Source organism: Arvicola amphibius, chromosome 17, assembly GCF_903992535.2.
Source record: "Arvicola amphibius chromosome 17, mArvAmp1.2, whole genome shotgun sequence".
Classification (NCBI taxonomy): Eukaryota; Metazoa; Chordata; class Mammalia; order Rodentia; family Cricetidae; genus Arvicola; species Arvicola amphibius.
Genome location: NC_052063.2, coordinates 6,296,107 through 6,323,888, shown reverse-complemented (window position 1 = coordinate 6,323,888; position 27,782 = coordinate 6,296,107). Strand labels below are relative to the sequence as shown.

The following is a 27,782-nucleotide window of genomic DNA, read 5'->3' as shown; positions in this document are numbered from 1 at the left end:
TATTCTATTCTCTTCTTCTCAGAAGAGAATTAGGGGATTCCTGTTTGCAGTGTGAAGTGTTTGAAAGAATTCCTAGTAGATTTCCTTCTATTGACCATGATTTTCCTGTCATTTGAAAGTAATAACATTCCAATTTGTCATTGCAAATGATCCAGGAAACCACCAATAGAGCACAGTTTGGCTCCAGCCTGGCTGATGGGAGAGGAATAGCTCTGTAAGAAGCAACAGATCACAGGGAGGAAATGCTTGTCCCTTTGTGGATTAACTAGTGTTGACAGACAAGGACCCCCCGTGAAATGCTCCAATGAGGAAGAAATGGATTCAATTTGCAGCGTGAAGGCCTAGGGCTGGTCACATGTTGGGAATCGGGAAAAACTGTATTAAAAGGAAAAGAATAAATACAGTACCCTGCAACATTCTTCCCGGATCTGCGAGCCATGAGCTTTAGCCTACAAACTACATGAACAGAAACAATCTAGGAACCACAACAGCAACAAGAGCGGACAACGCTTTGGTACCATGTGCTCGGGTTTACTAGGGAAGAAAAATACAACATAATAAAGTGTTAATGGCCTATACTAAGTGACACTAGTAAACAAAAGAAGTATTGTTCCTTTATACCTTCGATGATAATTTTATCTCCTCAAAATATCTTTTATTTTTACTTAAGACAATATTATCTAGAATACCAACATAATATGCTAATTGACAATGCTGGGAGATATCTTAGAAATACATAATGTGTCACAGAAAAGCCAGGAAGAAGTTCAACGCTGGGGGACGTAACATGGAGACCTGACAAAGGCATACACAGGTAAACAGGATGCTGAGGATCTCAGTACAAACCCACCTTACCATCAACATGGCCACCGCATTGTTTATCCAGAATGGCCCGCTCTGTCCATCTATCCAAGAAGAGGGATTGGGTGGAATAAGTGGTATCTAACTGTAACCGTTTATAGGTAAATTAAGCATACCAGACTCAAAAATTAGCCATTATAATCCAACTTTCAGAACTATTGCATCATAATATGAAACCGAAAAACAAGCAATACATAATGTATATATCAAAAATAGAAACAATGGAGACTATGTAGCCAACATGTTTGACATACACTGAACTGTTACAATTAACACAGCTTAAAGGCAAACAGCTAGCAAGTTAAATACTTCTCCTGTGCTTTTCCCAACGCACATTCTATAAGATGATATTGAGAAAATTGTTACTAGAAAGTATTTGAGAGATAAATGAGCTCATCAGATAAAATAAAAAAAAATAAATAAGTAAAGAATTTCTGCATTGAACAGGAGGCTTGGAAATACTTAGCTGGGCCCTATTTTCTTTATGCCAATCTTAGTGATTACTGTTCAACTCCTTTACATTATCTTCTTCACCTTATCTACAGATAACAGGAACAAACAGTTATATTTTCCAGGCCATTATGTGCAAATCAGCTATGTTCACTAAATAAATTCGCTGAAAACTGAGAAAGTCTCCGAGTCCTAACCTGCTCTCATGCAGTTTGTAAGTGTTTATAGTGAGTGACCCTGTAAGAAAACAAGAAATGGGTGTAACTCAGAGTCAGGCCCCAGACACTGGATACATCAAGCCCCATAGACTTTCCCTTCATCAGAAACCTGAACTCTGAATTAAGGGAAAAAGAAACATCATTATTTGTCACTTAACCTGATTTACGTTTGCCTTGGAATCATGCAGCTACAATAAGGATAAGTAATAATTTCACCTTTTAAGGAGAGGTGTGAGCAGAGCATGATGACTCAGACCTGAAATCTGCTTTTCCCAGGTACAGGAGGAGACTGAAGCAAGGTGGGAATACATAGGCAAGAGCCTATCTTCCAGAGGAGAATAAGGACAGACAGACAGACAGACAGACAGACAGACAGACAGACATGCAAACACATTCTCCATTCTATAGAAAAACAATTTAGTAATAAAAAAAACCCAGTGAAAACAAAACATTCTAAGATAGATGGGAGATGATTACACGATATAAAAAATTAACACATAAAAATAAATGTAATTTTGCAATCTAGTACTAAGAATCCAAATAAGAAAACATTACACTTATAATTTTATGCAATTCAAATGATTGTTTAAATGTACTGATAACATTAGACTTACATAATAAGCTTTAATAGCAAAACTGTTGTAGTAATAAATAATGACAAACAGTAAATATTTTCAAGTTGGAGTTTTATGGTCACCAGGCAGATCAAACATAAGTAAGGCCTGTGTGTTTCAAATTTAAATAAATATTTGGTGGGAGGGGAATATACATATGCCTCTTTGTTTTGTTGTGTTTGTGGTTTTTTGCTATAGGGCCTCATGTAGCTCAGGCTGCCCTTGAACTCACGAAGTAGCCAAGGATGATCCTGAACTCCCGATCCTCCAGCCTGGGCTTCCCAAGTGCTGGGATACAGGCATGATTTGACTAGCACGTCCCACCCAAAACACTAAAGTGAAATGAAAAGAGCCAAACCTAAGGAAACTAACTTGCATCAATCCTGCAGAAGAAAGACAAAAAAAGGAAAGGGAGACCCAGAAAGGACAACCTTCCTCTTCTGGTAGCAAAAGACAGAATATCTGTGTCCCCGAGAAAAGACAGCGCATCTCATCACTAAACCATTAGGTTACCTCGATTAAATACCAGATATAAAGTCCTGGTTGTAGCGGTATGTTCTCTCATGCTCCACAGCATAAACTAGCAAAGTAATTAAAACATTAATTCCGTAGGATCAAACAGTTCAGAGCTGAGACAGGTGACTGTGGATGACAGAGGAAATATCACATAAGTGCCTTATAAGGGCAGGACTCTAGCAAGAATCTACTTCTGTGTTGAGTGGGTATAGGCAAATGTCAAGAGAAGATAAGCAGTGGATTTTATCCCATTCTTTCCCTAAAACCACACAGGATTAACATGGTCCTGTCTCTGCTTCTACCACGCTTGTGTGATGTTTTTACTACCTCTCGGACTGCTTCTTTGAATTGACATTCTAAATACATTCATACTCAATGATATTCCTCCCAAGCTTAATTCGTCAGTGTTACCCTCCCTAAACTGCCTAAGACCAGAAGAAAGGCATCGACAGACAGAACTAACGTTATCAGATTACACGTAACTAAGTACATGCAGCTTCCAGTCCAGACAAGCGGCACTTACTTATGTCCGTTCAAGGCTGCGTGGTGTAAAGCGGTGTAACCCGAACTGTCCGTGCAGTTCACATTGGGGCCTCGCCAGATGCTGCAAACAAAACACAGGCACAGGGTTAACCGCTGTGCAGAGTCACACACTTGCAGGAGCCGCACAACCCCACAGCAGGCGGTACGGAGCGGCACATGAAATCCGCAGTTCTGGAGGAAATGAATGCCATCTTTCATGCATACCCCAGAGGGCAACTGCATTTATATGACACAGAGAAATTCAACAGCAAGCATAACCATCTTCGAAAATTATTGGTGAATGTATGTATGTTCACCGCCATGCATGAAGTTTCGGTCCATCATTCCCCTCTCACTCCCTTTTATCGCTTAAGTATTAACATTCAGATATTATACACGAAGGAATAACGATTGTGACACTTGCTTCCACTCTTCTATCTCACTCACTCCGGCATGGCAGAGATTTGTGTGCACTATAACACATTTTTACATCCTGGGAAGAACATAAACTCCTCTTGATGTCCCATTGCTACCAAGAAAGTGTAGCTCATATTTTACAAACTGCAAATGAATTGGAGATTTGGTTCACTGCAAACCACAAGAAGATCCCAACAATTGTGTACCAACTATGGGCTTTCCTATGCAATATATTCTGGAGCTAACACGGAAATAGAAAAGATCTTTCTATAGTTGATCACTGCAATTAAAGAAATTGTTTTTAGCCTTTGGAGGAAAAAAATAAAGCATTGGAAGATGCTTTTCTAAGATCAAGATAAAAAAACGACTTCATCTGTTGTTCATGCTGACACTGAAATTATAAAAGATATTAACTAATGACAAATTCATATTCACGAAATAGTTAGAATGCATTTTCTCTTCAAAACCTGGTCCTGTCACCTTCAAGGAGTGGTTTTAACATAGCTAAACAACACCCCTCTGAAGTTCAACTCTATTTGTAAAACGGAGATGATGATATTAACCTCATTTTACACTGTCATTGTGAGGATCAAACAAACCAATGCTGATAAGGCCCACAGGAAGTCCGGTACGCTGGTAGGGCCCCCTAATCTTTTTTTTTTTTTCTTTTTTCTTTTTTTTTTTTTTTTTTTTTTGGTTTTTCGAGACAGGGTTTCTCTGCAGCTTTTTTAGAGCCTGTCCTGGAACTAGCTCTTGTAGACCAGGCTGGCCTCGAACTCACAGAGATCCGCCTGCCTCTGCCTCCCGAGTGCTGGGATTAAAGGCGTGCGCCACCACCGCCCGGCGAGACCCCTAATCTTAATAGGACACCGAGAGGACCATTAGACAGCCAGACTCAGCTATACAGTGAGTTTCAGACCACGCTGAACTACGGTGTAAAATCTGGTCTCAAAAAAAATAAACAAACAAAAACTTCAAAAAACAAAACATCACATGCAACAACAATGCTAGAACAAAGTACTAGCATATAACGAAATGCATAAATAGAATATAGAAATATTTGTGGGCTAGAAAGGAGAGTCTAGGGTTTAGAGCACTTGCTGCTCTTGCAGAGAACCCAGGATCGGTTCTCAGCACCAACATGGCAGCTCATAGCCATCTGTATCTCCAACTCCGGGGAGGCTGGTGCCCTAGCGTGATCTTTATAAAACAAACTGTGCACAAATGCACACACACACGAAAGAGAAAACAAAGATACCACAATAATTTCCTTCATGGAGAATAAAAACCTGTTCCAAATGAGAGCTCACAAAATAGTTAAACAAAAGACAGGAAGGGTCATTTCACAACGATTAGGACCTGACTTGACAAGAATACAGAATGTTTTAAGTGTTATTTTTACAAGAGATCTTCAAAATACATTAAACAAAACCTGGCGCAACTGGAAAGAAAAAAAACAGACTTACACACCTATATCTTTAAAAAATTAAAGCCGGCGGTGGTGGCGCACACCTTTAATCCCAGCACTCAGGAGGCAGAGGCAGGCGGATCTCTGTGAGTTCAAGACCAGCCTGGTCTACAAGAGCTAGTTCCAGGACAGGCTCCAAAGCTACAGAGAAACCCTGTCTCGAAAAAAAAAAAACAAAAAAAAGAAGTGAATTAAAAAATTAAACACCTCAATTGATAAAATAAAAAGAAAATCAGTAAGGGATTAAATAATATTACCAACCAACTTTACCTGACTAAAATTTATGGAACATTCTATGCAACAATAACAGAACAATAAAAGTTTTTGTCAGTAAACTCAGGATATTTATCAAAACACAGCAAGCTGTGCACCATAAAACAGTCTCAGTATATATGGAAGCATTCATATCAAGCTGCATTCTCTAACTACAGTGAAATTAAATTAGAAATCACTAGCACGGAGGTATCTGGAAACCCCAGTGCTAGCATCTAAATAACATCTATGTCAAGGAGATAACAGAAAGGAAATTGCAAAGTATTTTAAACTTAAAGAAAACACAACAAACAAAAACTCTCCATATGAAAGTGTAGCTAAAAGAGAAGCTGGTATCACTAAAATGCCTACTTAGGTCAGAAGCTGCATTTCCAGCACCCATGCAATCTAAGCCTGTCCTTTTCTTTCCAGGGTCCCTTTTCTGCCCTCCAATGGCACCTGTACCACACATGGGCACACACATGCATGCAAACATACACATGCACGCACAAACACACACACACACACACACACACACACACACACACCAGTAAAAATCTTTTAAATCATATAACACTTTAGCAAAAAAAAAAAAAACAGTTAAAATAAGCATAAATCCTGAATATACATTTTCCAAAGGAAATATAAAAATGGACAAGAGGCATATGAGAAAGCATATAATTTCTTTAATCACCAGATCTCACCAATAATCACTTTCACAAATCAAAAACAGGATGAACTATTAACGCCAGCATTAGGATGGTCGTTCTCATTCTTTTCATGGCTGTTTCTACAAAGTCAAAAAGTACTTGCAAACGTTTTGGGACTAGAAAGTGTCTGTATATGCTAGCAATGATATAGTCTCTATGAAAACACTACGGGGGTTTTAAAATAAATTAAAATTAGAACTTCAAATGGCCCAGCAATCACATTTCTGAAAATATACCAAAAGAAAGAAAATTACCCTCGTGGCAATAAAGATAACACTCTTGTGTGCACTAGCATCTCTATCCAAGAATAGCTGAGCTAGTCAAACCACCTAAATGCCTGGCAACCAACAAACGAATGAAGCAAGTGTGGCACAAACATATAAAGGGAAACCATTAGTATCAAAGAAAGCACGGCCTGCCATTTGCTACAGCGTGGGTGAGCACAGAGAGCGTCACCCTAAGTGAAACAGTCAGACACAGGAGGAGAAGCACTGTACATCAATGTTGGTTGAAACGCTACTCACAATGCCTACGTGGGAACCAGCCTAGGTGTCCAGTGACCAAGAAATGGATCAAGAAAGTGTGGTCTAGATACACAAGGGAAGTTGTTCAGCCAGAAAGAACGGAGTTACATCAATTGTAGAAAGATGGATAAAACCTCAAAGAACAGTATCAAGCAAATTGAGTCAGTCACGGATCAAACAGTATCAAGCTTTCTCTACTTTGTGGTTTCTAGATTTTTAGAGAGACACCTAAAAAAATGTGCATTTTATAAAAATACACACACACATATATATTTATATAAAATGAATGTTCAAATGAAACTAAACAAAAGAGGGAAGGTAAGGAAGGTATGGGGTAGAGAAACGTGGAAGATTATGCTCAGCATACATACGTGTAAGAAAACATCCATATATGTGTACATATATATACATATATATAAACACCATACATCTTAAAAATATCATTTATGATATACAATGGAGGAAACGACAGTGGGAAGAAGCCATTTTATAGGCTGCTAATTGAATTCAACAACATTCTTGGAAGTTACCATGACGTAATTCAAATTTCTTTCAAATACAAATATTATCTAACCCAACCACCCACCTTTGGGGAACTGACATACGTGACATAAAAGTATCGATATAAAGACTGAAAATATGATTTATGGCTTTAATGATAGAAAGAGAATCATATGAACACCTCCAAGAAGAGAAAACAGGATTCATCAGCACTGTGGAGTTGGTTCCCTGCGGATTCTCTGGGCTATGGAATGTTGCGTAAGTGCTAGCGTAAATAACTGTGGTCTCTTTGTGTGCACCTCAAAAGTTAACAAAACCATAGTAAGTGAAAAAACAAACTACAAACTCTTTTATTTGATTCAGAATTCCAAACGCTTTATATGCAATAACTCCTTCGCATCTACATACAAACGAGCAATATTAGCATTGTTTTAGAAAAACACATACAATTCCTTCTCGGCCTTTTGGCTAAAATCCTGGGTGGAAAAAAATGCATACAAAGACACATTCAACTCACTTAATGTTTGAATAATATCATCTATGGAGGGGTAAAGGTGAGGAGAAAAGGCAGATTCACTAGTCACTTTTCTCACCTGCGGCCAATATCTAACATATAAAAGAGAAGAGGTTTACACTGGGGGACAGCACAGGCACAGCCCATCACGATGAGGAAGGCTGCAGGTGTAGCCCGTGGCTGAGGCAGCAGCCACTTGCCCACATCTCAACAGCTTAGAAAACACAGAAAAGACAACGTCAGTATTCATCTGGCTTTCTGCTTTTTCCTTTTGTAATCAGGTCAGGATCCTACCACATGGAATGTTGCCACTATGGCAAGGTGAGTCTACCCTCTTCTGTCATTCCTCTCTGAAAATACATGGATAGACACGCCCCAGGGGTCTGTCTATGAGATGATGCTAAATCTGGTCAGGTTGGCAACAACGAATTACCACCATGGTAGGTTTGTTCCAGATTATGAGGAGACTTATAATGTTCCGAGAAACTTGGAAATGATTCTGCAGTCAACTTGAAACTAAACACTTCTGGCATAATAAGATCAGCATCTCAGAGTGACAGCTCTTCTGATGGGTTTTGGAAAGTGACCGAAAAGGGAATTGAGTTTACAGTCAATTTTAATAGAACAGAAAGAAAGAAAGAGGAGTGGAGTGAGGGAGGAAAGGGAAGAGGGAAGAATAGAGGGAGGGAGGGAGGGAGGGAGGGAGGGAGGGAAGGAGGGAGGGAGGGAGGGAGGGAGGGAGGGAGGGAGGGAGGGAGGGAAGGAGGGAGGCAGGGATAGAGGGAGGGAGGGAGGGAGGGAAGGAGGGAGGGAAAGAAGGAGGGAGAGAGGGAAGGAGGGAGGGAGGGAGGGAAGGAGGGAGGCAGGGAGGGAGGGAGAAGGAAGGAAGGAAGTTGAACTGTTGGAAGCATAATGGCAAATTAAGAAAGACGAGGGAGGAAATTCAAATTCTTGGGTCTAAAAGAAAACCTCTGAGACATGATAACATGTGGGAAGGAGTAAGCATGGCAAATGACTGAGGTCCCCACCGTGAACAGCAAGCATGTGGTGAGATAGCTCTTCTAGCAGGACCTTCAAGGGCAGTGGTACCCTTGGGGAAAGCCTCATTTCAGAGAAAGCTGCCAAGAGCCCTGTGTTGTTCAGAATCCCCTCACAAAGCATGGAAAACAAATTATAAGATGCTATAAATAAACCAATATGTTTTTAATTTCCTGCACGTTATTAGATCTTATGAGTATTTAGCGGGGAAAGACATTGATATTTATTAATAACGCAAGATTGAGGTCCCTCTTGCATCTCGCTTCCTTACTATCAACAAAAAAGTTCATTGTAATAGAAACCTGGAAGGTTTTCTAATGAATGTCTCTTCTTCTAGGGAGAATGAAGATAGGCACATATTCTTATAAACAAGGAGGTTCGGAATAGAAATTTAGCATATGTGCCAGTAAGCTAAATTCAGCTGCACCTATTGACAGAGCCTGTGGGCACACATCCACAGAACATCTCTACACATTGGGATGCTATAAATAAGCCAGGCCCAAAACCTCAAACTCAAAACTGAAAAAAGAAACCTTGACTTTTAAAAGCTCATGTCTTGAGTCAACAGCCCATTCATTCCGACTTTTTAAAAATATATTCCTCCTTTACTCAATCATAATAAGTACCGTTTGGAGATATGCTGAAAAGCTTTTAGAAGCTTAGTATATATCTGGTTTTTTTTTTTTAAAGAAATCCCGGATTCTTGGTCTTATTCTAATAGAGACTCAAATACCATCAATAAATATTTTAAATTCTTCCTGTCAGCAATCTTCCCCAAAATGAATGCCTTCAGTGACAGCCAAGGTTTCCAAAGACACCATTTCCTTGGCTATATTGCACATGCACTAATGTAACCAGATTCCTATGAAATAGGCTTTCGCCTGAACTTTCAAATGGCCAGGAAACACATGAGACTGTTTTATTCCCTCGGCTTCTACAAATCAAAGAGGTTAATCCTTAAATCAGATGCAACCCTGAGTTTCTTGGACTGATATATACATGCATAGCAAATATGTTTTAAGTAATAGCTACCGCAGAAGTTGGTCATTGTTATAGTCCTCACAGATCTATGGGGAAAATCCATTCTTAGCAAGGTAAGAGTGTGTCAGCTTGTTCTGGAGCGCTTGAATGGAGCTGAGGAAAGGGGCCACTGTAGAGAGAGCCCTAGATGCTCTTAGACTAACCACGTTCCAAGTGATTGATAGCCTAATGTGGACAGAGATTATCCCGTTAAATGGCACAGGGCAGCTCTATATTATTATTGAGGTAGAGAGGGAAGGAAAACTCAAGGGTAATGTGATGAGATTGGTGTTCACTGCCACAAGGAGACACACTAGTGCTCTCCGCGCCTGCATTCCCAGACAGGATCACCTGAAGGGAGTGAGATCCACTCCCAAAGGGAGCAGCCCCGAAGTAGGAGTCCCAAGAAAATGCAGAATGGGTGCACTCCCTCATTACTTCTTGAGCGGATGTCTCTAACACCGCACCACGGCAGAGGCAGCTGCTACATTCTCCACGACCATCAGACTCCATCTTCCCCAGCCTGTACTCCTCTACCTCCTCCATCAGACTCCATCTTCCCCAGGCTGCACTCCTCCTCCTCCATCAGACTACATCTTCTTCAGCCTTCTGGTGTGGTCTCAATACCAGCAACTCTCTAACTTCTAGACTTTCAGGATTAAACTGGAACTACTGAGCCATTCACTTTTTGGTACCGAAAAGCTATCAAATTCTCTCCTTCTCCAGCCTGCAAGATGCCAGTTTTGAACAATTCAGTCCTTGTAGTATAAAACAATCTAATAAGTTCCCCTTTATAAAATATATTATACATATATATTTGATACAGACATGCATTTTATAGACTCTGTATTATTGTTATTATTATTATTATTATTATTATTATTATTATTATTATTATTATTATTATCTCTTCTTCATTTTTGTGTTCCAGACCAGGTCTCACTGTGTAGCTCTGGCTGTCATGGAACTCACTGTGTGGACCAGGCTGGCCTTGAACTCACAGAGATCCTCCTGCCTCCTCCTCCTGAGTGCTGGGACTAAAGGTGTTTGTCACCTCCATGGGTATAGCACAGCTTCTGAAACAATATGGAGTAACCTCATAGAAGCGAGCGCACAGCTGGGCTATGGCAGGTGGGGGCGGTTGGCAACAGTAGAGATTTCTGAATGTGACAACAACCAAAAACGAATTCAAAAGGACACACAACGAACTCCAAGTGTCCCGGCACTGCTCTCCCATGATGCATCTCAAGGCACTTGGTTCTGAACAAACACCGTGTACTGCTACTGCGCATGCTCTCACACCACACCCGCCCGCATGCGCGGTCTGAAATACTTTGGTTCAGACTCACAGCTGAGGTAGTGTTTTTACTGAATAGATGTTTTCCGCTATTACGGAAACATGATGGTTTAGTTACAGAAAACAAAAGCCTACGTATTTCCATACTTTCATTCCTCAGCATAGCAGCATAAGAGTAGTTAGTGAATGTCTGAACTGCGCCGTGTTGAAATGCTCGATTTCTGAAACTGCTGTTTGGGTTGCTGGCTAATTTCACTTAAAAACTCATTAATTAATTTTAACATGGGATGACGACAGAATTTTCAAGTATTTCTGAAATGGCCCTAAATGTACTCCCATATTTAAAAAAATTCATTAATTAATTTTAACATGGGATGAGGAGAGAATTTTCAAGTATTTCTGAAATGGCCCTAAATGTACTCCCATTCTGCACTGTGTATTTCTGCAAAGTGGCATTAAAAGCACCATGATTATAAAATCAAAATATCAATGAACTCCAAAAGACACTAAAGAGGCTTGCATTGTGGGGCACCGAATACTCAGCCTAGTTTTCATGTAAAAATAAGGCACATCCATCGATCTCATTAGTATGAAATTTGCTTTAGCTTTTGATAAATAATATTATATGTATAGATTACATGTATATACATATGTATGAATATTTATATTAAAGTAAATTTCATTGTGATTTGCTATCAGCAAACATATCATTTGTATACCTATTCTATATAATTTTGGTCTCATAAATATTTCTCAAGCCAAAAGGAGAAGCAAAGAGAAACATTCGAGAAGCTCTGCTCTATAAAATTTTAATGCTATAACTAACATAAAAATAAAAATGCTTTCCAAAAGTAACTTAAAATATTGGTTTGTACAAAATAAAATATCCATTTGACCTGATCACAATTTCTTAAAGATTTTTTTTTTACTTCTTTTAAGAATAAATAATATCTGGTATAGCACACAGTCATGGTCTAGACTATAAGGCACAATCACACAAAAGCTAGTACTTTATGGGGTATAATGGCCAAAAATTATATTAACAAACATTTTAAATGAATAATATGCACACTAAACTTTTTGATGTGTCCCTCAATAACATTGTAGTCGCACAGTAAAGCACATAATAGGTTGGCCATGAGCGGAAGCAGCTTAAATAACAACCGGACCATTTATGATGGCTTGTCTGTATATATAAGATGGCACCACAGAAGACAACTCAAGAGTGTGAGAATGTGTGACCATACAGAGTCTTGGACACACCATCCAGGGAAGTGAGCCTAGATAACTCAGTCTGCTTTCACCATCATCACCGGTGGTCAAAGCATACAACACTGCTCCCAGCTCCAGCTTGAAACAAACAAACCAGATGAGGGAGGCTAACACCATGGACTTAATGGTGATGGTCCCTTCTACCCTTGTATTCTCTCCCTAGATGATAAGTCAGAGGTACTGTAAAATGCAGAATAATGATGTTTCACAAATCCATACTCTAACCCTCATAATCAATGAAGATGACATGTTACGTGGCAGGGAAGATTAAGGCTGTGGCCAGAATTAAATGCTGATCAGCTGGCTTTAGCATGGATGACGCAGAAGCATCCAATGGAATCAGAAGTGTCCTTAAATTGAGAGTGTGACAAGAGACTTAGAGCCATAGAGACTGCAGCAAGAAAGACTCCACGGGCTGTAAAAAGAAGCAGCAGACAAAGCACCCAGGAAGGCAATCGACCGCCAAGACAGCGGTTCTCAACCTGTGGGTTCGTATCAGATATTCTGTATATCAGATATTTACGTGACAACTCTTAGCAGTAGCAAAATGGCAGTTATGAAGTAGCAACGAAAATAATTTTACGGCTTTGGGGCGGTCACACAATAGGAGGAACTGTATTAAACGGTCATAGCATCTGGGAAGTTGAGATCCACTGCACTAGAACGTGGGAAGAGCAAGAAAATGGACTTCCCAGAGCATTCCCAAGACAATGCAGCCCCACTGACCCCTTAGCTTTAGCCACTGACACCTCCTGACCTCTGTGACTATAACACACCAGACTCACCCAGTTTAAATCACTAAATCTGTGATAATTTACTACATCAGCAACAGGAAACCAATACAGGAACTTATTATGAAAACAACCCTAAAACACAACGCAACTCAGATACGTCTAGATACTCGGGCATGCTGCACGCTATAAAATACGTAAAGTGCTCATATATGCATCGATTTTTTAACTTCCATAATTACTACTGGGGCTTTTTAAATGAGGAAGTAAAAGAAAAAACAGCTCTTTTCCAAGATCACACAGGCACTAACTAGCACTGACAGCCAGGCTCCAAACCAAGCCGTCTGTCTCCAGAGACCTCGGTACTCAGGCACTCACTCTAACCACACTGTCGGAGAGCACCTCTTCATTATCAGAAAACTCAGACTTGTTACGCTTTGAGTCCGCCTCTGTTTCTTCTGTGAGTGCCTCATTTTTCCATTTGTTTCCAATATGTTATTGTTCCTAAGGACGTGAAGGACCCATTTTACTTTTTAAGTGAATGAATAACTATTAACTGTTTCTATTGCTCTGTTTCCCTCAGCTAAAGCTTTCCGTTGACTTCACTGTGTCTTTTGCCTTACCATAGACATTGAATCAAATCTTTGCTGTTTCTCACCATGATACCGCAACAAAGAAGAACATTCTTTTTTATTAACATTCATATCATCAATTGATCTCTTAATATAGAAGTTACTTCTCATTCGATGTGATTTAATTGACTAACTTATCTATACTTTATATCATTCTTTAAAATATTCTTAAATTGTTTTCTTAAACACACTTATATACTTAATACAGGTGTGAGTTGTATTCCTAAATCTATATTTAAAAATATGAATTCATTAAATCCTCATAGCTATCAAACGAAGACTATAATTCTTCCACTTTACAGCTTACATAAAGAAGGCTCAGAAACATGAAAAGACCTACATGGGGTTGCATTGCCCCACACTAAGTACAACAACATTCCTCTTTCGCGGCGGAGGTTCTCAACCTTCCTATTGCTGTGACCCTTTAATGCAGTCCCTCATGTTGTGGTGACCCCCCACCATAAAATTACTTTCATTGCTACTTCATAACTGTAATCATACTGCTATACTTTGTGATGTAAATATCTCGTATGCAGGATATCTGATACGCAAACCCTGTGAAAGGGTCATTCAAACCCCCCCCCCCACGAAGGGGACACAACCTGAGAATCACTGCATTATGGCTGGGTCCACTGGTTGGATGGTTGGTTGGATGGATGGCTGGCTAACTAGTTTGTCCTTGGCTCTTCTGATATTGGGAATGAAGGTCTTGAGAATGCCAAGCAAGCGCTCTATCACTAAGTCATATCCCCAACATTACCGGACCATTTAAATTCCAAACAAATGATATTTGGTTGCTCTCTGCAAAGTCTCGCTACCTTACACAGACGGTCCTTATCCTCCCGAGTAGCGGGGAACACAGGCATGTATCACTTCTCTAAGCCTAATAAGTTTAGTTGCTCACTGCTATTATGGACATCTTGGTTTCATATCCTTCCATTATTGTGCTAATTAAGAAATCCTGTTTTTAATTAATTCATGCAAAAAACTCATTACTGAATACCTTCTCTGCACAGGCAATGTCCTCGCTGTCCTCGCTGTCCTTGTCACGGATGACACAGCAGGAGAAAGGGACGACAAAGGCAAACTTTCCTGCCCCGTGCTCCTCAAATCTCAATATACTCGAACATAGAAATACACCAGACAACAGGTCATAGCACATAAGAGCAAAATACTGCAACGGAGAGAACCAGAGTGCCATTTTATATACTGTAGACAGTGAAGACTCTGAGGAGAGCATTTCATGCAGAAAGGGGGCTTTGACGTGTTCCAGAATAGAAAGAGGCCAGCACCGCTGGAGCAACAAGGCCAAGGGGGAAAGGAATTCAGAAACCCAAGGCCAGGTCATGTAGGATCTTGTGGCCTTAAAGCCACTTTAGGTTTGTGAACAAAGAAATGGAAGGATTCGATATACAGACTTTAAAATATCAGACTGGGGATGCAGCTCCGTAGCAGATGCTTGCCTACTATGAACACTGCCCTGAGTGCCATCCGTAGCACTGTGAAGAGAAATACATAAAAAGGTCATTCAGCTACTCCGCTAAGAGTCTGGGGGCTGAGTAGTTAAAGCACATAGGGTATAAGGGTAAAGAACTGGAGTTCAGATGCAGAAACCTGTGTAAGTGTGGGGTGGACTTAGCAGCCTACCTATAATCCCATCCCTGGAAAGCAGACATGGGTGAATCCCTAGAGCAAGGTGGCTGGCAAGACCAGAATAAGGGTGAGCTTGAGTCAGACCGAGAGACCCCGCCTCAATGAATAAGGTCGAAGAATGATACTGGATGACCCCTGGCTGGGAGCCTGGGCTCCACATGCATGTGCCCACACATGTGCCCAAGCCCCATAGATGTGAATATACACACATGCAAAATATGTATGTGTGCATGTATGTTTGTATGTGGGTGCACACTCCAAGTTGAGAAAAGAATAAAGAAGGACATTGGCTAGGAAAGTGCAGCCGTTTATGAAAGAGATACTGAGAACCCAGGGTGTATGTGTCAGTCAGTGGGGGCGGGGCTTGCTTTACAGATCTAGACATGCTCTGTGGTAGAAGGCTACCAAGAGGATTTATCTTTATTCCACTTTACAAAATGAGGGAAACAAGTCAGATTTCTGCCCTGCACAAACATAAAGCCACTTATAATTATATGAGTTATGTTACATAAAATTATATATGTGTATGTATACATATACATATTCTATCATCTGAGTAAGACCCAGAGGAGTTTCTCTTGGACTTTCCAGATGCAGCAACGACAAATCTTTCTTTCTAATAATCATTCCGTTGTTTTTCCTTTGTTGCACTGGCTAGAATCCCTAAAGTAAATAAGAGATAATTTTGTCCTGCTAATGAATTTAATGAATTGAACGGCGTGCCTGGCAGGGTTTCATCATTCGTTACAACAGCTACCGTTGGAGTCTCATAAATAGCTCTTAAAACACTAAGGACCCTCAGTAAGGAACAAAGAGGCAGAATAACGCAATGCATAACGGCATACATTCAGACTGCCAACATTAAATGCTGCTCCTCCCTCTGTCTTACCAGTCAATATTATCCTATATAAATAATTTACATTTTTCTAGGAAATTAGCTGCTCTAGTTTTCCTAATGTATATTAAAGCTGTATATACTTTATAGGAATCGTTATTTTCTGTATCTACAGTTCTCTCCCCAACGTGGTCCCTGAAGTTCTGTGTTTGGTGTTCCCCCTTGTCAGCTCTATTGACCGACTAAGAGATTTCGATATCTTATTATTTTTATCAAATGCATGTTAAGCATGTCCTTTATTCATTTATTTTTATCAAATGCACGTTAAGCATGTCCTTTATTCATTATTTGAGCATTTATTTCTTTAGATCACTTTCTACTCTAAACTAAGAGGACTCAATCGGCCAACTATTGTGTTCTTTCTTCCTGTAGTTCCTTTAGTTTAATGCTTAGGTTCAATTAACTTATTCTTTCTTACCTACAAATAAAAGACGACAGGCACTGACGTTCCTGCTGTGATTTCGTCCATATCACTTGGGTCTGGACAAGTCATATTTCCACCAGCATGTCTACGTGTCCTGGCAGGGATGAAGAAATTCTACAGAGACAGACACTTGTGCCCCCTGGCTCTATGGAGGCAATGGACCCCAAGAAACTAGAACTGAAGGGCTGAAGCGTCTTGCCCAGCCTCAGATGCGGGGAGCCTTCTTCACAGAAAAAGATTTTACTCAGTTCTGACAACCTGTCCGATGGGCTTGCATGAGAGTCTGGATCCCAGATGGGTCAGTGCACCTTAATTATCGTGTACCCTATATATAAACCAAAACCTCATTTGTGGGGAGTCACTGACCTCGTTATTCCTTTCCCTTCCCACTGTGACAATGACAGCAATGAGTAGCTACCGTCCCTCTGTTTTTCACACACTTGTCTGATGGAGGCGGGTCTTCTATCAATCTGTTGATTTCATTTGTTAATAAAGAAAACTGCCTCGGCCCATTTGATAGACCGCCCCTTAGGTGGGTGGAGTAGACAGAACAGGAAGAAGGAAGTGAGGCAGATGGCTCGGTCAGATGCCACGCCTCTCCTAAGTTAATAAATCGCCATGCCTCTGCTCTCTGGAGCAGACTGCCGTGCCTCTCCTCAGGGAGAGAGATGCAATGAAGCCAGCCATCAGGTCAGACGTGCTGAATCTTTGCCGGTAAGACACCATTCGTGGTGTTACACAGATTATTAGATATGGGTTAAAGCAAGAGATGTGAGAATTAGACAATAAGAGGCTAGACATAATGGGCCAGGCAGTGTTTAAAAGAATACAATTTGTGTGTTGTTATTTAGGGTTTTAAGCTAGCTGGTGGCCAAGAGCAGGGCAGCCGGAAGCCGCCCGCAGCTCCACACTACACATGTCCACTTGGCACGCTAGGGACAGGTGCCCAAGACTACAGGTTGCCAGCACCTCGGTCCTGACCCTAACAATTCTAGCCCTGACCTATCAATATATAACCTGTAATTCTGATTTTACTTCCTTTTGCCCTAAGAATTTAGTGTTTGAAAAGTATTTAAGTGATAAGATTGATCACCTCTTAATATTTCTAGTGGAACCATATTATGGTCAAAATAATCAACTCTAACTAATTTTTTAATTTTTCATTGAGAACAAGTATGCAGAACATTTTGTTGTATAAGAAGGCTTCTTTGCTTGACCAAGTTTTTGTTTTGTTTTGTTTTTTGATACTGTTTAGTTGGGGGCTTCACCCCAGCCCCCTGGCATCCATTTTTGGAATGTTGGATAGAAAGTTCCATTCCAAGCCCCTCCCCTGGGAGTGGCCACAGTCCAGACTCCACCTCCAAGAAAGCCCACCAAATGGTGACCCCTACCCAGGGAAGGTCAAGACCACAGGCTATTTAAACTGCCCCCCAGAGAATGAACTCGTGATCTCACGGTTTTCCATGGTCTCTCAGTTCTCTGTTCCCCCTCTCTGTGTTTTCCCGGGGAGGGAGGGCACCAGGGAGTGTTGCCATCCATTAAACCTGGGTGTCTTCTAATTCAGTCTGATTTGGTCTGCTTGGAATTATTGCATCGGTGGGGAGGCTTGTCAGTTAAAGAAAAATACATAACATTTATAAGGTTTCTCCGTGTGACTTTGGAGGCTGTCCTGGAACTGGCTCTGTAGACCAGGCTGTTCTGGAACTCACAGAGATCTGCCTGTCTCTGTCTCCCAGGGGCTGGCATTAAAAAAGTGCACCACCACCACTGGGAACTTGACCAAATTTTGATCATTCTCCTAAGCCTTCTCATGGGCCCATCTGAGTATTTCCTTAGAAAATCCAGTTTGGGGAAGAACCCTTATAAATCAATTTAATAGAAATCCCCACTCAATAGCTCATCACTCTTGATAATTGATCAGGTTCCTAATCCTCCACCATCCCCCCAATGATGGCTGACCACTACAGTATATCCTCACCTGGAATCCTGTTAGGACCATCTGGTAAGGATTTCATCTCATCCTTGATGCTTTTTTTTTTTTTTTTCACATACTGCCCTACACCATGCTCCTGGCTATAAATTAATATTTATCCAGTCTATATTTACTAGGTGAGGTCAACTGTTGAGTGCAGCAATCCTCATGACTCTCGGGATACTCCAGAATGAAGTCATCTTACCTCTAGCAAACCATGTAGAACAAATTTATAACACACGCGCATTAAAAAGCACATTCAGCTGTTTAGGGCAAAAGGTACACTTTTAGCTTAATTGGACAATTAAAACTACATATGACCTGTTTAGTTCATTTATCTTACCCTCGAATTCTAATAAGTGTTGCTAGACAAAGTATAAACTGACTGAACTATTGACAGACTTCCTTTGTACTTTCTAAGTTTGTTCCAGGTGTTTTACTGTTTAAGTAAAGCAAAAAATTACATTTATGATTACATATTTTTCCACTTAGCTCTACTGAATGCTCTTTACCTTGGACTATACCTTACGCTACCTCTGTTTTCTCTTTGCTTCCATTTAAACTGATATAGTTCTGCCTGAACATTTAATTGTCTTCTGTCTCTATCATACCATCTTTACAGGGTCCTGCAGGTGTGGCCTAAACTCTGGCAGCCCCTGAAAATTTAAACTTGGCCACTTGTTCCCAATATACACACTTCAAAGACTGGAGAGTTACTCAAGGAGGCCACATTGAGGAGAAAACAAAATAAAGGGATCCAATGACCCCCAAGTGCATCTCCGAGGTACTGACATGAAGTTTAGTTTAAACAGAGGAGGATCTGGGACAAAGTCTGAACGATAAAGGTGCAGAGTGGTCATTCTCTCATTCTGGTCCTGTGAGGTAGTGTGAAGAAGTCCTTATAGGAATCATGCTGCCTGCGGGGCCCGATCTGAGTTTACACCATCATGCAACCTACTATCAAAGACAATTCTGACATGTGGGAAGGGGCATAGTCTGTCTTAAGAAGTTTTATGCTTCTTGGAATCCAGAGCCACCACAGGTTTAGGGCAATGGTTTACCTCTGAACCTTAAGCCAAAACAAAGCAGACAGAGAAACACAAAAAGAATCAGAAAGGTCGGTTTTTTAATTCTGCTTCTCAGTATCTGTTTCACTGGAAGATGCCCTAGAGATTGAAAGAACTGTCTCCCACCCCAGCACCAGAAGAGGTCATTAACTCTGAAAGACATAAAGGGACTAGAAAACCTTTCACATTTCAGAGAATGCATCTCTCGTGGAACGTTTCTCTGCTCCTTTCCCTCATAAGTTGCAACTGTCTTGTAGGACTGGAGATATTCTAGAAACACCTCTGCCCTTTCCTTCAAGCTATGAGACCACTGAGACGATGGATCTCCCCAAATTGGAACTTCTCTAAGTCTGATGCCAGGTGGAAGAGGAGATTTTCCTCTTAGAAATGATTTTGCACGATTCTGATAATTGTTCTCATTATCACTGCTGATGGAAAACCACAGCTCTCATCTTAAAGGAATTAGTCATAGTTTATTCTGGGGCCATTCTGAGTGACCATGGCCAGAGAATAGAGATTTATCCAAGAATACAGACTTGCTCCAGAACTACTAGAGGTTACCCCAAATTCTATGTTCCAACATGTTTTATGAGGTTTTCATAGTTTTATAGGGCAGAGAGAGTCATAAATCAAGACCAGAGAGGCAGGTATGAGATGGGGTGGGCTCCTTTATAGCCTGAATATGCTATTTGATAACATTCTTAGGTTTTGGATTGGCAGAAGCTAGTGTTCTGTTAAATCAATAGGTTCTAAAAGGTTTTATCTGTTGTCACAAGATGTCACCTCCGATACAAAATGTAGCAAGAAATGGCTGTGCTGGAAGGTTAAAACTAGCCCGAGATGAGGTAATTAACCTCTGAACCGGCTAAATTCCAGTCTCTCCACACATGGTACTGTAATTCCACTTGGTCCAATCAGTCTCTGCAGACAAAGACTCCCGCCAGGAGCTTTTTGTTCATGCGGACACAGCTTCTTGTCAGGAATTTTCGTTCAGAGCATGTAGGGCAGATCAGGAGCCCAGGCAGCCAAGGATGGGCAGGAACACATGATGACCAGGGCTGCGTACTTAAGCATCTCTCTTGTGCTCTGTTTACACTTTAACCTCATGCCAGGACCCAGATGACAGACTTGGGGTGAGTCACTGTGACACAGCACCACCTAAGGTCCCTTAAGGGAAAACTTCTGGTCAAGAGGAAACTTTGAGTTAACACTAGCCAAGGGGCCATCCCTATGAAGGTGGGTTCTCTTTACGCCATGCTAGCGAGACAGGTAGAATAATTGCCTCCTTAATGAGATAATGAGATTCTCCTTCACAGAATTCCCACCTCTACAGTGCTTGGCCACAGTTGTGTGTCTGCTGCCCTTCTGAAGTCCGCAGAAAAGCATGACTTTCCCTTTTCTGCTGTCTCTCAGCCAGGCTCCCTTTTCCTAACACATCGGGCTTGAGCTGCCTCCCTGCCATAGAGCTGCTTTCCCACAATCCAGCTGTCTTCCACACCGGCTTGACCCCAAAGAGCAAGGCATTGCTCGCTCTTTCTTCCTTCCTTCCTTCCTTCCTTTCTTTCTTCCTTCCTTCCTTCCTTCCTTCCTTCCTTCCTTCCTTCCTTCCTTTCTTTCTTTCTTTCTTTCTTTCTTTCTTTCTTTCTTTCTTTCTTTCTTTCTTTCTTTCCCATTCTCCCCCTCAGCTGCCAAAACAGGCAACGTGAGCTTCTGTTTGAGTCTGTTCTTAAATTATTTTCTTAATGAGACTAAAAGCCCCCCAGAGGAGACCCCAGTTTGCCCAGTATCAACTGACCTCTTTATCTGTTCCTTTTCCCAATGCAGACACATGGGGGAGGGGGGTCCTTTCTCTGTGTTTTCCTAATACATGTCATTAATTTACATACTTGAGGATGATTGGCAAAGCCTATGCTATTAGGCTCTGGAATATAAAAATTTTAAAAGCACTTGGTGGATTTTCTTTACAAAGAAAATCAAAGTTTTTGTTCCTTTGTTTGTTTTGTTTTGTTTTTAAGAACAGTGTCTAGGCTATGAAGGACTAACTGTCAAGTTCGGCCATCCTCTGACTTTCTCTTTGCTTAGGCTACCCTAGAACTCCTGAAGTTAGGACAGAGTATAAATAAATGTAGGGAGAAAGATAGAGAAACAGGCGGAAGGGACCCACCACTCCTGGTCAGAAAGTGCAGTTTTCAAAATGTATGGAATATGGATATTATCCAGACCTGGAGGAGGTTGAATTGGGGCAGCAAATTGTAGATGAGATTGAGAGCCACGGGCTAGCCATCAATCAATGCACAGGAGGTAAACAAGCAAGAGAAGAAAACAGCCCAAGGCTACCTGCTGGGCTGGCAGCTTCTATCAGCGGGAGGTTACTGACCAAACTGCTCTGGGTCTGGGACAAGGAGAAAGGGTCAGCAACCTTGCCCTGGGCAGTTGGTGGAAGATGTCCGGTTTCCCTCTGGACCGTCTTCCCACAGAGAGCAAGGAGGAGATCAGGGGCAGAAATGACAGGAAAATGAAGGGGGGAGATGGAAGCAAGGAGTAGGTGACAATATGGTGCTGTTTGGGCAAAGACAGGAAACTTTAAATGGAACATGAGGATGGTGTTTTCAAATAGGTCTGAAATATTTAAACTAAAATATGTCAAGCTGGCTTGTAGCTAAATCAAAAATGGTCACAGAGAAACATAGACGGTTGCAACAAAAAAGAATCAGCCTTATTATTTTTTTTTTTCCCTGCGTCTATGTGAAGGGTTCTCTAAGCCAGATTGGCTGGTGAGAACTTTGTGACCGTGGGTGGTTGGAAGGGTGCAAACCCAGAACTGAGTTATCTTGGGCTATCGTGAGTGCCTGTAGTAGCCACGCACTGCTCATCTGACCGAAAATCTTTGTGATCATCAGGCAAAGTCTTTCAGGGTGCATTAACTCTAAACACCATTAGAGTCCACCAATCCCATAACTAAAAATGTCATCCCAAAGCATCTTAGACTGACAGAAGTAATTTTAATGCTTTGCCTAAACCCAACTAACTGATGTTTCCACGAAAGTATTTGAAAAATAAGCATTCTTCGTTGTGTTCCATAACTATAAGAGCTTTGTGAAGCCATCTCTATATTGAGGCAAGGTATCTGGGGGTGACCTGAATCTGTGTTCCCCGGCCATGGTCATTGGTATTTGGATCAAGAATAAACCATCAATTTCCTTTGAGATTAGAGCTGTGTTTTTACATTAACAATGGTTCTTTGATTTGTGGAAAACCTAACGTGGAAGCATATTGGGTCAAAACACATCTTTTCCTTCACTGATGCTGAATCAATCCCACATCTGTATGAAAGAACTGACCTTCAATGCCTGCCTTTAGTCACATAAAAAATGCTCTAGAGACGAAAAACAAAAGAATAAAAACATATATGTTGGTACCTGATACCCATGGAAGGTTGAAGAGGGCATCAGACCCCCTAGAACTAGGGTCACAGATGACTGTGAGGCCCCCGTGTGGTCGCTGGGAACAGAGCCAGGTCCTCTGGAAGAGCAGCCAGTGCTCTTAAGTGCGAAACCATCTCTCCAGCCCTGACTTGAGGTTTTTTGGTTATTTTTTTTTTAATCTATAAACTTATCATTATTCTTCATTATTCTTTTTGTGTCTTTTCCTCAGCCTTATGAAACAGTAAATCGAATTGGTTTTAAATGGTTAACTCTTAAAGTATTTCATACAACGTTTCTGAGTTCCTTCTTTTTTGTAACATTTATCCTAGATCTCCTAGTCACTGGAAAGTTCTGTTCACTAGTTAGAACCTTTATAAGTATAAAATCATTGACTTAGTTAGGGTTTTATTGATGTGAAGAGACACCATGAATATGGCAACTCTTATAAACTCATAAAAACATTTAATTGGGTCTGGCTTACAGTTCAGATGGTTAGTACATTATTATCATGGCAGGAAGCATGGTGGCACACAGGCAGACATGGTGCCGGGGAAGCAGCTGAGACTCCTACATCTGGATCTGCAGGCAGCAGGAAGAGAATGCCACACTGGGTGGGACTTGAGCATCCGAGACATCAAAGTGGGTCCCCAGTGTCACACTTCCTCCAGCAAGGCCATACTTCCTAATAATGCCACTCCCTATGGGTCTATGGGGGCTATTTTTATTCAAGCCACCATACATATAGTAAACCAAATTCTCTATTGTTAACTAAACCAACTTCTCACACTTAAAACACATCAATAATTCCATGTTTTTTATAAATGGATACTGTTATTGTTGCCTTTGTTCTTTTGAAATCTGTATAAACTAGTATGAACTAGAAAATTAAAATTTTCTAATCTTAAACTAAAAGATCCTAAGTATGCTTCTGGTTCGTTATACTGGCTTCCCTGGCTGCCCAATCAGCTCCTGGGATCCACCCGTCTCTGTCTCCTTCGTGCTGGGGTGACAACAGGAGCACATCACTACAGACAGTGGCTCTTAATGGGTACTGGAAACCCTACCTTCTGACGCTTGTACAACAAATGCTTTACTTGCTGAATAATCTTCCCAGGCCCTCCTAGTGCTTTTCAGAGGGCATCTAAGATAAAATTAATAATAATAATAAATAATAATAATAATAATAATAATCATAGAGCCCATTGCAATCAGGTGTATGTTGCATATACCCACAATCCCAACACACAAAGGAGACAGAAATATAAAGCTGTTTATTTTAAAACCAGTCTCGGCAACTGGACTACACTGCTATGCGTGTGTGCGCGTGCACATACACACACACGCACACACACGCACCCACACGCTCCCACACACAGTATAAAAAAATCAAAACTATAAAGAAAGGCAATTTTCTTCAAAAGAAGGAGCACTGCCTCTCTTAAAACCTTAATCACTTTCTGGAGTCTTACTACCCCTCCAATCCAAACATACCTAAAACTCGAAATATCTCAGAACTGATTTTAATTGTCCTCATTGTTATTTTTCTTCCAGATTATTTTGGGCAAAGCTGTCCATTATGGAAACCTCTATGAATAATAAGCCGTCTTTCACAAGCCCCCAAGCTTTTGTGTCCCGCCTCCCCTACTATCCCATTGCTGCTGCTAATACTATGCAGATTTTTGTAAACAATGAAATCTGTGCGCACGCAAACAAATTGGGTTTCCTCGTGAACAACCATAAAGGGGCGCACACACTTCTTTCATGCGTTTCATGAGCTGCCCATGCTCCTTTTAAAAGCATAGTAGTAATGCGCGCTATTATGGATTCAAAAGCAGCTATGCACAAATGGATATTCCTTTCAAAATTCTTCTGACATGCCACTGGAGCAGCTCCAGGAAAAAGATGAACACTTCTGGGGGTTCTGCTGCATGGCTGTTAGTAGCCAAGTGGGGATAGGGGATACAAAGATTAAAATAAATGCATTATTCATTTCAGCAAAATTTTCCCTCTTGTTCTTCATTTTAATAGCTCGAGAACTAATTTTACTGTTAACCCTGGATCTTAAGGGTAGTGCTGTATTAAATTACTTCTTTATAAAAATGCTGGGAAGGTTTTCCACTCACCATCAGTACTGACAATCTTCACACACAATATGCTTTCAACCAGCACACTCTTAGAGGTAGAAGAGAAAACAAAGGATTTCTGGATTGGGTTGGTTACATACATACATACATACATATATACATACATACATACATGTGTGTATATATTATGTATATATAATATATATATATATATATTCTCTTAAAACACAGAGCAAGTTTTGTGGCAGAAAATCATGAGAGAATCTCCAAGAGCTGAATTCATCACTAGATATTTTCGGGCTCCCTTTAAAGCAAGTTATCTGTTACTAATATACAGTCAGAAATTACAAAGTTCTTTTTTCTAAGCTAAAGAACGTTCCCTTTGTGAGATATTTACATTCATCTAATAGTCACTTGAAAAGGGTGCTATTATTCTGCAAAGGCGAATGTACACTAATATGTGCATTTATATATTTATATCATATTTATTTGGCTAATATTTATATGATGCCACTAGTCCAGCTGATTCACGTCTTCACTAATGCTGCTAAAAACTGTGATATTCCATTATGAAAGATATGCCCTCCATTCAAGTTTAGGTAATTATTAGGATCCCTAATACAACTGATAAATTATTCCTGTATACTGCTTTCCTCTTTCCACTCAATATCCAAATTTATATAACCCATATTATATAAATTTTATATAAAAAATATTTTTTCTTATTTCCACCAAAAATTTTGCTGTAAACAGTAAGTATGAGTCTAAGTAAGTCCAAGTCGGGGAGGGAGGAGAAGGGTCAGTGTTCAGGAGGAAAACCGATGGACGTACAGAAAGAGAAGGACTGGCATCCCTGAAATTCAGTTACTGACCCAGTAACCTAAAGCTAGATGAGAATGATATCAGAGAACAGGACCCTCTATGATAGACCCAACTGTCATTGAAGGGAGGAGGGGCTACCCCAGGGAAGAACACATGTCATTCTTCACATCACAGATGGCCAATCACTTAGAGATAGATTAACGTCACGTGATTTTTGTTGTTGCTGCTGCTGGTTGGTTGGGGTTTGCTTTCACCTTGCTGCTCTTCTCTGCGTGTGCATTCAAATTTCTACCGATTTCTGACTGTTCCACACAACCCAGCCATTCACTTGCAGGCTTTGCCAGAGACTTCTTTGAATACTTTTAACTCAACAGCCCCCAAACCAAAGTTTCTCCTAAGCCTTAAAATAAAGAATCCTACCACTTGATTTTTTTCCCCCACTGTGGCTAAAATCCCCTCCTCCTAGTTCAATAATCTTTAAATTTCAATGTAATAATAATTTTCCTTTCCTTCTCTTTCGTCAGACCAAGATATACTTAAATTATATAAATTCTAAAAGCAAAGATCGTATAAATCCAGATTTTGTTAGAATTGTTATTATTCACCTTTTCCCCTCCATGACACTAATATTGTCAAGGTCATAATCACCTTTAACCAAAATTATAAAACAAACCAACAGAACTTCCCCACGCTGCCTCCACATTTTAATTCACACTATTAATAACCTTTCATACCGATCCTTCATCCTTTTCAATGTTACGACATTTATTTGTGTATATGTATTTATAGGTGTGTCTGTGCAGTGACACCCGTGTCATAGCATGAGTGTGGAAGTCAGAGGACAACTTGCAGGTATGGATGTCCCTTGTACCATGTGGCTCACAGGGATTTAACTCAGGCTATCAGGCGTCACAGCAAGACCCTGACCTGCTGAGCCATCTAGAAAGCCCCTAATATTTTAGGAAATATAACAGCTGTATGATACCTATTCTCCTATAGGGAGAAAACCAGCTATTTTTTCCAAACATGTTTTTTTTTTAAAGCAGAATAATGTTGATAGCAAAAACTTACATGACAGTATTTGTGATAAATAATGCTCTTGAACATGGGTACAAGGCCGAAATATCAGGATATCAAATCCTGTGGCATATACTTAAAGGATAATAAATCATGATCACACTGGCTGTCACCCAATAACAACGTAATTTGCTACACTATATGAAAGGAAAGAAAAAACGTGATGAACTCAGCTGATAAGGGGAAGATAGTCTGTAAAATTCAACATGAAAAATGGAACTGCCTCTGACTGCCGGATGTATGAAGCTGTCGTGGGAGTGGCCATCCTTCGGGGGATAAGAGAAGAGCTTCGGAAGAAATATTACTGGATCTGCATATTTAACATGAATGCTTCCACTTCACGAGAATCCACTGAGCTGCACCAACAAAACATATGCACTTTCCTCTGCGTGTGCTTCTATAATCAACCACAAATATGCCTTGTGAAATAACGAAGACTTTCCCCTTGAGGCTGGGCATTCAATGGGGACGCCATCCAAACCGCCGCTCTTCAGCCACTGACCAGAAGCCCTACGCAAGAACAGTAAGTTAAAAAAAAAAAATACATGAGCCAGGCGGTGGTGGCTCACGCCTTTAATCCCAGCACTCGGGAAGCAGAGGCAGGCAGATCTCTGTGAGTTCGAGACCAGCCTGGTCTACAAGAGCTAGTTCCAGGACAGGCTCCAAAGCTACAGAGAAACCCTGTCTCGAAAAACCAAAAAAAAAAAAAAAAAAAAATGAAAAGTTCTCTTTCCCCCAAATAAAAAAGAAACAACAATAACAACAAAAATCTCTAAAAAGTATCACTTATAACAAAAAAAAATCAA

At 40.6% G+C, this 27,782-nt stretch overlaps 1 protein-coding gene across 7 annotated transcripts in view; it reads right to left on the bottom strand.

The window, feature by feature from the left end:
* Nucleotides 1–27,782, bottom strand: part of Anks1b (ankyrin repeat and sterile alpha motif domain containing 1B) — an 896,366-nt gene that overhangs the window by 781,449 nt on the left and 87,135 nt on the right. For all 7 annotated transcript variants that reach the window (XM_038314479.1, XM_038314480.1, XM_038314482.1 and 4 more), the window contains exon 2: nucleotides 3,183–3,263. In XM_038314479.1, coding sequence (XP_038170407.1) covers nucleotides 3,183–3,263 — 81 coding nt within the window. The remainder of the gene's footprint in view (nucleotides 1–3,182; nucleotides 3,264–27,782) is intronic.